General features: G+C 30.6%; 1 protein-coding gene across 1 annotated transcript; it reads left to right on the forward strand.

Moving 5' to 3' along the window:
* Nucleotides 1-4,195: 4,195 nt before the first annotated feature.
* On the forward strand, nucleotides 4,196-13,002 carry LOC145003827 (cytochrome P450 CYP736A12-like). Its single transcript, XM_078962739.1, has 2 exons — nucleotides 4,196-4,904; nucleotides 11,917-13,002. The coding sequence occupies exons 1-2, from the start codon at nucleotides 4,230-4,232 to the stop codon at nucleotides 12,742-12,744; spliced, it is 1,503 nt and encodes a 500-aa protein (XP_078818865.1). The 5' UTR covers nucleotides 4,196-4,229; the 3' UTR covers nucleotides 12,745-13,002.
* The last annotated feature ends 690 nt before the right edge of the window (nucleotides 13,003-13,692 follow it).

The raw sequence follows: 13,692 nt of genomic DNA on the forward strand, positions 1-13,692 counted from the left end.
CTTTTGAGAAGATGGAGTATATATATATATATACAAGACTCATCTTTTATTTTGATTATACTTTTGGTGTCTATCTGTACAAAACACGCTTGTATTACAATTATCATGCTAATGCAATGGATGTTGTTGCTTGTCCTTACTATTATGCATTGTTATGATACTGTACATGACGTCCTCCACCCCAGAACGTATTTCGCCGTTCTCGGTTTTGGGGTGTGACACAAAGGAAGTCTAAGTTAGATTGCAATTCTGAGTTACATCCTTATTCTTTTGAGGTGTTCAAATGAAATTGTTCATTTTGGGTTTACTTCAAAATTCTTGGACATTAATTCGTCGGAAGCTTTCCTGTGCTCTAATTGTATCCTTAATTTGGTGTTTGTGGGAGGATATAAACTATAAGGAATAAGGTTTTCCGAGGGAAAAAAAAGGCTTCCAATGTTGTTAACAATATTTAAATATTGTCTTTTCTTTCGATCAATCACATGTGGGTTGGTGATGTAATCAACCTGTCATACATATTAGGTTATGTTTCGCTCATCTAGCATGCAACTTCATAGTTTATTAAATATTTTGTTTTTTTTAAATGGTCAATAAGATAACTTAACAAATCTGGTATATCCGGCTGATAAAACGTAGTTTGTTTGTTTTTTTTTTTTTTTTGGTAAAAAGGAGGCTCTTTTCAATAGTGATTGTAAGAAGTGGCTGATTGAAATTGGTTTGTAAAAATGGTGTTCTCGCTTCAATTCAATCATCGTATGAGTTTTTTAATAACATAAATGGCCCTTGTATTTTATTAGAATTTTGAGTTTCATGTTATAAAACTTTTCAATTACACATTTACCTTTTACATTTTATTTTTATTTTCTACCTTTACCAACTTTATTAATAATATTTCTTTTATTATAAATATATTGTTAATGTGATATTTTTGAATTATAAACATATTATTAAAATTTATACATAGACCTTACTAATTTATACAACTAAAAATACATCATTAAAACCTTCAAACCAATACCAATATTAAATATTACTAAAATTATATATATAAGAAATAAAAGATATATTTCACATCATATGTATAACATTAAGAAATCACAAGACCATTTCAACATCAAATTACAAAATCAAGTAAACATAAAATTACAAGATCACTAAAGTTAAAATTACTAGATCAATAAAATACATTGCTTACATCGTATTAAAGCGTGGTTTGGACTTTGGACAACTTTTTCGATTATGACCTCGTTGGTAGCATAATCCACATCTGCGAGGTTCACCGAGATGATGCATGTCCATCTCGTTACGTATTCAGTTTTCACACCTCCTACCTCGAGCAATAGAAAATTTTGAGTAATCTGCTTCAATCGCCTAATTTGAATCGAACCAATAATTAACATGGGGAAGTGGTGCAATTAGCATTATATAGTAGTTTATAGGTTGCACTAGTGTATACATCATTCATAACTGAAATATGATAATCCCCTCTATTTCGACAGACTGCAAGAGCATGCAAACATGGAAATCTTTCCATTTTCCACTTACCATAGATGCATGTGTGTTGGAAATAATGGACAGTATGAGTAATTCCACCCGTTCCATTTATTCGTGGCCTAGTAATGATTATGTATACACCTTCATTGTAGTAAACTCAGATAAAGCATGACTTTGTGCGTAGGTGTCATGTTTAACAAAGAGATACTACATGCATGATGGTAGAGGTGTATTAAATTTTAATGCAACATTACTATGCTTTCTGAAAAGTTGCACAATTTTATTGAATGTAAGGTCAATACATACCCTAATCGGTAATTGTCTTGCTCCTCGCAACACATTGTTCATACTCTCATAGAATATTTGTTGTTAAGGAACCCCACCTGTGTTCTTTATCATATAAAAGACACAATTAACTTTTGTAAATTTGACTTAGATATAGCCAAGCTTCAACATCGAGTTCTTTTATCTCTTTCTTGGACTTAATGAATTTTCTTTTTTTGTGTTGTGCTACCAATAGACCAACATAATCTTTTAAGGCGCACGTTCTTGTGCCTTTCATGAGATTACAAATGATGTGTTGAAGATAATAGCGATGGTATGCTACTAGCTCTTTCCATTCATGTATATTTGCCAATGCATGAATTATTCCTTTATGCATGTCTGAAATAACATATAATTGTCTATTTGGAGCAACAAATTGTCTAAATAGATAAAAAAAAAAAAACTAACACCAACTGTGTACAGTCTCCTGATAAACAATAACATAAAAATAAGTAATATATGATTATTAACATTTTTTGCAACAACAAGCATTTTTCCTTTGTACGAACCCTTCAAATGAGTACCATTAACAGAAATAACAGGCCGACAAAAATGAAATGCCATAATAGATGGGCTAAAAGACCAAAAAATATATTTGAATGTTGCTACATGCAATGTGCCATTTGGTTTATGAAACCAAGTGACAACTGTATCAGGGTATGAAGACTACAAAGCTACAATATACTTAGGTAACTCAACAAAGTTACTCTCCTAAGTTCCATAAATCTTCTCTATGTATTTTCTCCTACCATGCCATACATTATCATAACAAACATCAACATGCTAAATAGTTTTAATATCTGCTTGTATATGTTTCACTAGATAAGCAACATTTTTTCAATTGAGTGGATGATATATGAAGCAATCGTTGTTGAGTTCAAATTTCCTTTATCATTACCAATACAAGATCCAAAGCAATTATATTCATCCATCTAACATGTAATCTGCCACATATTATGACTTTTCTTCTTAATTGCATGAATACCATTGACAAGGTAACGCATGATGCATAGAACTAGAGATTTCTCCTTCATCTCGTACATGCTAAAGTCTTACATTTTGCTACCTATTTGGTACTTTGAACTCTCCAAAGTCATTATTTTTCTGACGTTTATCATCATTATGCAAAGGAAATGGTGCTTCAAAATTACGAAGGAGATTTGCGTAACTAGTATTTGTTGGTGGTGTTATTTGTTCTATGTCAACATAAATTTGGTCACAATAATTTTCATAATTCTCAGTTAAATAATACATCATGTCTAAAGATGAATCATTTATGAGGGGTGACATGTTAGATCTCCCACAATATTGGTAACACATTGACAAATTCAACTTACAGACAGGCTTTACAACTCCAACATGTGTATAAATCAAATCTTTAAATTGCTCATACCATAGTTTATGCCTAAGAATATTTGAAGTAGACAAAGTTGCTTGGTCACCCTTGTTGAATCCATTTTCATATTCAATATTACCACCACAATATAAAATAATCATAAAGGTACGGTTTAGAGCCATAACAACGAATATACGAGAATTTAACTACAAATCATAGGACAAATAACATAAATTAGTATCTTAAATTTAATGTTGACATTGTTTATATATGCAATATATATATATATATATATATATATATATATATATATATATATATATATATATATACACACACACACACCTTAGTTTGACATAGAAAAAAAAAAGCTAATAATACAAAGATAAGAGAAATATGGAAACGGGTGAAAATATGAAAAAAATGCAATTCGGTGATTGGAATCAATAGCATCAAAAATTAAAATTTATTCAATTCTAAAGAGTTGAAATGAAAATTCATCAATACTAGTAAAATGTATTCAATTCTAAAGAGTTGAAATGAAAATTCATCAACAATAGAATATCAAATGTATAATGATATTTTTGAATTCTTTAATTATTTTGAAATTCCTTTTATAGACGTTATTATTGATTGGACAATTCATATATAAAATTTGTATATTTATTTATTTTATATCTACTTCTAATAATATCTATGTAACATATTTATAAAAAAATATTATTTATAATCAAGGTGGAAATGGAAATGAACAATATAAAAGTCAAATATATAACTGAAAATGATAACTGCATAAAACTAAAAGGACCATTTACGTAATTTAAAAATAGACACAGTCCCATTTTTTAAAATGAATTTGGAACATCACCTTTTCATAACTCATTTTGAAAACAACCCTTTTACAGAAAAAAAACTCGAACAAGTGATACAAACAAAAGTTACAAAGAAAGAAAGATTTACTCCTAAACAAATTAAGAAAACAAAAATGGAAACAATGACATTTGTCGACCCAAGCTATCTATATATCTTCATCACAAAGAAAATACTACGAGAAAAGCTTCAACAAGCAGCAACTATGTCTTCTGTTATACTTGCAATACTATTATTTCTCTCCGGGATCTTGTTTTGGCGAGTGCGATTAACTCATCTCCGCCACAAGAATCTACCACCTGGCCCCACGCCCTTACCAATCATCGGAAGTCTCCACTTACTGGGAAACCTCCCCCATCGTGACCTCCACAAGCTCTCCCAAAAGTATGGTCCCATCATGTCAATCCGCCTTGGGTCCATCCAATTTGTGATAGTTTCTTCGCCGGAAGCTGCCAAACTCTTCCTCGGGACTCATGATGTTGTTTTTGCTTCTCGTCCCAATATCCAAGCAACAAAGTACTTTGCTTATAGTGGAAAGGGATTGACTTTTACGGAATATGGATCATACTGGCGAAGTGTAAGGAAGTTTTGTACATTGGAACTGCTTAGTGCTAAGAAAATTAATAGTTTTGCAGGGATAAGAAGGGAGGAAATCAGGTTGATGCTGGAGGAGATTAGGGTTGCGTCCATGGGACATAAGGTGGTGAATTTAAGTGAGACTGTAGGTGCGCTGATTGAAGGCATGACGTGTAGGATGATATTTGGTAAGAAAAATGATGACAAGTTCCTTTTCAAGAGCGTAATGGACGAGAGCATGGAAGCAATAGGCATCTTCAATTTGGCCGACTATGTGCCTATGTTAGCTCCGTTTGATCTTCAGGTAATTTCATAATTTTTACCTCAAGTTTTATAAAGCTCGATTTTGATATAGCTTTGTTTTTGTGCAAAAAAAAGGCTTAGTAATTTAATCGAACTTTATAGGCTAACCAGACGGATACCCACGCATTGTATAGAATACAAAAATATATTTAGAATTTTTATAAATATATATTTTTAAATATATCAATTACGTTGTTGTTAGCTTTTATGTAGTAAATCTTCTAATAAGTTGGTATAAACTAATATTTATTTAAATTATATGACATGTAGATATCTTTTAAAAATGTATAATCTTAATTGTTTCAATAGCCCCTACCTGCGGGTTACTAATGAATTAAATTAAATATAATATATGGTTTAATTATATTTATAGTTGTTTTTATGATTAATTAATTTTAAAAAGTTTATTTGTATAAGATTTTAATTTCTGTCATTGTAATTATAATATGAAGTATTGTTTTTATTTTTTAAAGGTAACAATATAATTATTGTATATAATGTTAGTTTTATCTATTGTTGTTGTAAGTTATTTACAATAACATACTTGGAAATATTTAATTATTTTAATTTGATTTTAAAAATTTAATTATTTTAAAATTTATTTGATAAATATTGTTAGTATCTTTTATTGTAATTATTTAATACAATATTGTTTTTGTTTTTTAAGATAACATTATAATTTTTTTATATAATATTACGTTTAACTATTCTTATTATAAACTATTTTTAAGCTACTTATTTGAAAATTCTTAATTGATTATAAAAATAGTTTCATGTTTTTTTGTTAATTTAGGATTACAGTTTAGATTTAACACTATAATTTTTAATTTTTAACTATTTATAAAATAGTCTCTTGATTTTTTTTTCAACTTTAACTGAAATTTTGATTTAAAATAACCGTTTAACATTATATTGAAATTAATAATTTAATTATTTTGCATAAAATCATAAATTATACAAAATTTGTGATTTTAAAATGACAATTGTTCACATACGACAATATATCTAAACTAATAAGTTAACTATAATATGTTAAAAAGTTAAAGTTATAATTTTATAAATAGAAGTAAAATATGGTATTTTAATATTGTAATTTAATTAATTTATTATTAGAATTTAGTTTTTGTATTAATTTAACATTATTAATAAATTTATAATAATTATTAGAAAAAAATTGAAAAGTGATGGAAATTTCAAATGAATTTTATATATATAGAAATGTTTCTTTTATATATATATATATATATATATATATATATATATATATATATATATATATATATATATATATATATAAATGTTAATATAGCTAAACATATATAAATCTTAATATAGTTGTACCTCATGTTTATGGGTTGAATGATCGTAGACATATATGCATTAATTATCTTTTACTTTTCTACTAAGGCATTGCACCTCATTATCATACTTCATGTTTTCAAAAATAAGTAAATTATTATTATTTATTAAGAGTTTCATCTTTAATACTTTAATAGTCAAAAACTTGACTTCTTGAAACACTGATAATCAAATGTAATTATTGTTCACAATTTTGGAACAACTGAATTAGCATTAGAAACTTACGAAGCTAGCTAAACATTAAAAATGATTACAATTCACAAGCAATAAAATAGCATTGCAACTAAGATACCTCATAAATTTGTACTTTGTGATTTCTATTTGGTTGGAGGGAGTGAGACTCGCAACCAGCTCGCATCGAGCTCGCTATAAACGCCAAACCCACTCCCAAAAAACATGTGAGGCTCCTCGTTAAGATTGGTGCACTATCCTAGTAGCGAGATGAAAGAAAAGATAAAGAGAGGAGAAATGAGATCTAATTGATTGCTCCTTTTTTTTTTTCAAAATAAAATACAATTATATTTAGTTGCTACCACTCTCTACAAATTTACAATTTAATGCTATCATCATCTTATCCTATGTGGCTTAAAAAAAATCCTATGTGAAAGCATGCTATCACTCCTTATAGTCTTAACGAACCGAATCAAAAAAGAACATGAGCTTTCAAAAATAATATCTTTAAGAAACTCAAATTTTGTTTTCTAGTACTCATAATTAACCGTATTTCGATTAATACATATAGTCATGTGATTACATTTATTTATCGATGTAGATCAATATACTTGGTGATGATATAATGACACACAAGTTAATAATATAGCGCACAATTGTTCTAATCATAATTTTGCTCTTATTTGGTTTGAGTGAATACACTTTGTTCTTCTTCAATACTTAATAGTTGTCCTTCAAACCATTCAATCTTGTGTTCTTTGTCATTAAAAGGCTTTAATATGGTACCAAACATCTCCTTATGATAACAATTCCTAAAGTGGTACTCCCCATAATTTACTGCATAAATAATATCAAGTAACATCTACCCATTCTTCTACATTTTAATACTTTCTAGATACAAAATGTAGGTCACTTTACATATAAATCAGTGTTAGGATTTTTGGTTATCTTGATGGTGCGATTGAATATCATAACAATGATGAAGCTGAATGGATAATAAATAGCATTGTTGCTTCATGGATATATATATATATATATATATATATATATATATATATATATATATATATATATATATATATATATATATAAAGTTAGGGTTTGTGGTGGAGATCTGGATACCAACTTGGATCGTGATATCACTTTCCGAACTGATATTTCTATCCTATGCCTGGGTTACAAGAAATTCAGTCCAGGATAATCCAAGTGGACACCTATGTTTCTAGGCACAGAAAACGTAAGCCAATATGCTAGAGGATTCTGTGAAAGTATGATGAAAAACGAGAGCTTAAGATCGTCACCCTCTTCTGTGGAGGAAGAACTGTTTATATAATAAACAAGATTAGGGTTTCATTAGGGTTGAGCCGTCATTAGTTGCTTTAGAAGCAAATAATGTTAATCCGGATTTAATGAGGATTTAGGGTTACCAAAACTAACGAGTTTCGTTAGTTTTACCATAATCACCCTTAAGATCATCACCCAGTTAGGGGCTCTGCCCCTTGGACCCCACTAGGGGCGCTGCCCCTAGACCCCGCCAAAGGGGCGCTGCCCCGGACCCCCGACTAGTCGTTGAACCGGCTTCTAATTTGATCTTATACATGCGTGGACTCCACACAACTCCATACATATATTAGAGTACAAATCATGAATCCCCTTAGCTCACATGTTAGTTCTAGTTACTTAAAAAGATATGGTGACACTAAAATCACCAACAATCCTCCCCCATTTTAGTGGAACCCTTGAACAAACATAACCTTATCAAAACAAACCAAACTATTACATAATGAAAATATCGAAACAATTGAATTTCCACCGAGTATAATACATTTGCAAATACTTAAGAATCAGGGTGTTCTAAGAATTGAACCCATCAACCCATTTGAATACCAGAAATTAAAATACATACTAGTTTATTGAATTTCTAGCATAATACAACTTGACACTATTATAAAGTCATGTGTCCCAATCCTCTCATGATCGTATCAAGGTCAAGTCCACAACCTTTTGAAATGCGGCTACACTTCACAACCACGTAGGTAACTCCTTTCCACAACCTTTTGAAATGCGGCTACACTTCACAACTAGACTTGCCATTATAAACCTGGATATATGCCTTAGCCAAAGCGTCAAATAGGTGCTATCGGTTTAGACCACAAAGGAATCTCATAGACTAAATTCCTTAGCCACTCTGCTTCTTTACAAGTAGCTGCTAACGCAACAAACTCAGTTTCCATTGTCGAGTTTGTAATGCAAGATTGCTTTTGGAAGCCCAAGGAATCACACCTCCCCCAAGCAAGAATACCCAACCAGAAGTTGAGGAATGGTCCTCCATGTTGGTAATCCAACTTGCATCTGAATGACCTTCTAAAATCAAAGGACTCCCCAAATAACTCAAACCATAATTCATGGTTCCCTTGAGATACTTAAACACTCTATTCACTGCTTGCCACTGTTGACCACTAGAATTGCTAGCGTACCTGCTCAACTTACCCACAACAAAAGCAATATCAGGTCTGGTACTTATCATGGCATACATCAAGCTACCAATAGCCTTATAGTATTCCAATTATGAAATGGGAACGCCATTATTTGGCATTAATTTCACACTTGGATCCATAGGAGTACTCATAGGAGAACAATCTGTAAATTTAAACCGCTTGAGAAATTTCTCAATATAATGACTTTGAGTCATTACCAATTTTTTGTTCATCATCTTAATTCTTATTCCAGGAATTACATTAGCCGCTCCTAAATCTTTCATGGAAAACTTGGATGATAACAATTTCTTTGTTTCATCCACTTGATTTTGGTCGGTACCAAAAATCAACATGTCATCTACATATAAGCAAATGATCACTCCAACTCTAGTGGCATCATTAAATCTACTATAAACACATTTGTCACATTGGTTTGTCTTGAAACCAAAAGACAAAATCACCTCATCAAAATTTTGATGCCATTGTTTAGAAACCATATGCTCTTTACCGATCATAATGAAACCTTCTGGTTGTTTCATATGAACTTCCTCGTCAAGATCACCATTTAAAAAGGCTGTTTTCACATCCATTTAGTGAATAACCAGATTGTGGATACTTGCCAAGGCAATCAACAATCTAATAATAGAAATACATGCAACAAGACCCCAGCTAGAGGCTCTGCCCCTTGGACCCCGCTAGGGGCGCTGCCGCTAGACCCCGCCAAAGGGGCGCTGCCCCTTTGGAACTCCTGGACCTGGGGGCACTGCCCCCGGACCCCCGACTAATCGCCGAACCGACTCCTAATTCGATCTTATACATGTGTGCACTCCGTACAACTCCGTACATATATTAGAGTACAAATTGCAAAGCCCCTTAGCTCACATTTTAGTTCCAGTTAATTAAAATGACATGGTAACACTAAAACCATCAACAATATATGAAACTATTAGTGATGAATCCTGAAGCATGAATATCTCAACTGATGATACTACTTGAACTCATGATAAGTAGAACAATATTCTATTATTGTGTCTCTATTTTACGCTAATCTAGGCCCATAATGTTTAGCACCCTCTTCACGTCATCCACATAAAATTTGGGCTAATTCAAAAACAACAAACGATTTACACCTCAACAAAACCGTAGACAACCAAAGTGTACCCGTCCCACATAATTAATAAATACATACTAGGTTAGATTTTTTTGAAACAAATTTTTGGTTAAAACAGAAAAAAGTTATTAAAGTTTTAGGTATTTTTAAATTCAACCCATTATTTCAAATATATATATATATATATATATATATATATATATATATATATATATAATTTATGAAACAACTAATCGCACTCGTCGCTTGACGTAGGTAAACAACTAGTGTATCTATACACACACACACATAATAGCTGTTTACCCGCGCCAAGCGACGGATGCGATTAGTTTTTTCAAAAATTAGTTTTAGAGGCAATTAGCTTTTTTATGCAAATAATTTACTATATCAAACAATTATCAATAAAAGTTATGCTAGCAAATACAAATAGAGTAAGAAAAAAATGAAGAATTAGGATTGCTTACAAATATGTACGAATACATGATTGACAAATCTTTTTCCAATGAGTAGCATCATTTGTTGATTAATAGTATTCCTGCTCCGGGGTGCCGGGGTGCCCTTTTTTTGTATTAAAACAGCTTACGCATCACTACTCTTCTCCATAGAATCTAAACCTATATATATATATATATATATATATATATATATATATATATATATATATATATATATATATATATATATATATATATATATATATATATATCCTAATTTGCAAGAACTCAATAAATCCTAATTTGCTTATTATTTTTCAAAACAAAGACCATTAATATATTCTCAAAATGGTACATCAAATTCATATCTAAGCTTAAAAAAAATTAAAGATTTAATTTTTTGAAATGTGCCTGTATGCAAATTTGAATATATATATATATATATATATATATATATATATATATATATATATATATATATATATATATATATATATATATGCATATTTGTGTTTTTTCAATATTTTTCAAATCCAATACAACAATGAGACTCTAATAGCAATATTTAAGATAGTTGCAACTTGAAAACGTCAATAAAATACAGAAAACATAAAGATTCATGCATGCATATTTAGGTGTGCATATATGCGTACTTCCAAAAAAACAAAAAAAGTTCATCAATATTTTTAGCATTGATCCTTCTTAGATGAAACCTTTATGAATATTGGTGATCTTCGTTTTGAAAAATGATGAATGGATTAGAATTTTTTGAGGTTACGCAAATCTTTAAGTTCTCAAAATAACTTTCCTCTCTCTCTCTCTCTCTGTGTGTGTGTGTATATATATATATATATATATATATATATATATATATATATATATATATATATATATAGTATGTGTCAAATAAATAAATGATTATATTTTTTTAACATATAATAATTTCTAATAACCTACTTCTAAATGACATTTTTGTCTATAGACTTAGATCTACAACCTTTAAGAGAATTTAACCATCTAATACTCGTAGGGCAATGACCCTATGTAAATATATAATTACATAGTGAGTGATAAATATGTGGTTGGTAAAACCCTAAACATGACATATACCTAAATGATAATAAATTTGTAAAAAAGTTCAAATTATAATAAATTTGTAAAAAATTTCAAATTATATAAAATTTTGAATTAATGTTCTATTAAATTAGAGAAGTGATGTACTTGGTCAAATGACAACATAGCCAACATTCCTAGGTACTTTTACTTTCATAAACTCCGACAATACCTAATAAGTTGTTAATATGAAAATTATAACAAGATTCACAGATAATATTGCAAAATCGTGTACATCATATATTCCAGACCGTTTGATTAGGGTTTGGTAGTTTTGATGACTTTTTACTCTTTTGTCACGATAAATCTAATATTATGTGTCCTTTTTCTATTGATTCGGATTTGTAGGGCTTGACTAAACGTTTTAAGTCGTTAAGCAAGGAACTTGATGAAATTTTGGAGACATTGATAAATGAGCATGAAGAACACATACTTATTAAATCTCAAAGTCCTGAAGAAATGGATTTTATTGACATATTGCTTTCACTAAAGAATCGGTATTCAAATACCCATGATGACCTATCCTTTACAATTGATAGGTCTGGTATGAAATGCATTTTAGTGGATTTGATAGCTGGCTCCATTGACACTGTAAAAACTTCTGTTGAATGGATTTTAGCTGCACTTATAAAACACCCTAGAGTGATGAAGAAACTACAACAAGAGTTGAAAGTTGTGATTGGAGATAAACATGTGGTTGAAGAAACAGATTTGACAAACTTAAGTTACTTGCAGATGGTAGTTAAGGAGACTTTAAGGCTTTATCCCATTGCTCCATTATTGGTTCCACATCAATCAATGGAGGATATTGTGATTAATGGTTACAATATACCTAAGAATACACGACTTCTTGTAAATTATTGGGCATTTGGACGTGACTCAAAAGTTTGGTCTGAAAATTGGGAGGAGTTTCTTCCAGAGAGGTTTCTAGACACAGAAGTTGATTTTCGCGGACATGATTATCAACTTATACAATTCGGAATTGGTAGAAGAGGATGTCCTGGAATGAACTTAGGATTACTAAACACTGGCTTGGTGGTTTCCAACATGGTACATTTCTTTGATTGGGAGCTACCGAGTAGGATGTCACCAAGTGACCTGGATATGAAAGAAAAATTTGGATTAACTACCCCTAGGGCTAAACCCTTATTAGCCAATCCTATATACCACTACTGAGGAAGAGTGACTCAACATTTGTTAAAGATATTTGACAGACACCACTTAAGCATGATGCAACTTTACCATATCATTTTATAATATTTCATGTGTGTATTTATGTAAAGTTTGTTATTTGTTTCTACCTATGAAAAAGCATAAGTTAAACTAATGTATTGGTTCATTGAAAATTGTACTATGTTTTGAAATGGAACCGTTGTTCCAAATAGTTATTTGATTGTATGCATAATGGAACTATCGTGTAGGTTTCAAGTAAACAATTGACATGATCGTGAGGGTGTATCATGAGGAGAAGTGAGAGCAGATTGTGTACGAACAAAGTTGGCTAGAATTGTATGTTTATCAAGAATCACAAACTAAATCGAATGATTACAATAAAAATTAGAACCTCTAGCCTTCGAGATGCTAATATCACCCAGAGCTCTCGCTCTAACTGAAAATCAGTTACAGTCAAAGCAAAACCTACTAATGAATGACCTCTTAATTATAACACGACTAACCGACATAACAAATAAAAGACTACAATAACATGAAACAACTATCCTTATAACAAACAGAGCAAGACTTCATCTTTTAATCCATTTGTTCTGTTTGAAAAGTGAATCACGAAGGAAGTTTATTCAAGTGTATACCCATACCCATATGAAAAAATCGTACCTTATTCTCAAGTTTGCAATCTGGAAATTATATCATCATTTATTTAAAGTCTTCCCATGAGGCTTTAAAGGGAGAAATATCTTTCCATTTAATCAATACTCTAACTTTCCGGCCCAACCTTCCTAAAGGTTAATGAATGTCTAAAATGTCCTCTAGGATAGCCAAAATTTCCAAAGTGTCTTTTAAGTGAGAAGGTGTAAATGGTCGTGAAGAGCACTTCCTGATAGCTTTTCTTGATTGAGAGATGTAAAAATCAATATGCATCATAGCATTTGTTGCTATGATGCTGGA

Source organism: Lactuca saligna, chromosome 7, assembly GCF_052625555.1.
Source record: "Lactuca saligna cultivar CGN05327 chromosome 7, ASM5262555v1, whole genome shotgun sequence".
Taxonomy (NCBI): domain Eukaryota; kingdom Viridiplantae; phylum Streptophyta; class Magnoliopsida; order Asterales; family Asteraceae; genus Lactuca; species Lactuca saligna.

Coding starts and splice junctions, on each gene's coding strand:
- LOC145003827 (XM_078962739.1), top strand. CDS start 4,230: ATGTCTTCTGTTATACTTGCAATACTATTATTTCTCTCCGGGATCTTG. Junction 4,905..11,916: donor TAGCTCCGTTTGATCTTCAG/GTAATTTCATAA, acceptor TCGGATTTGTAG/GGCTTGACTAAACGTTTTAA.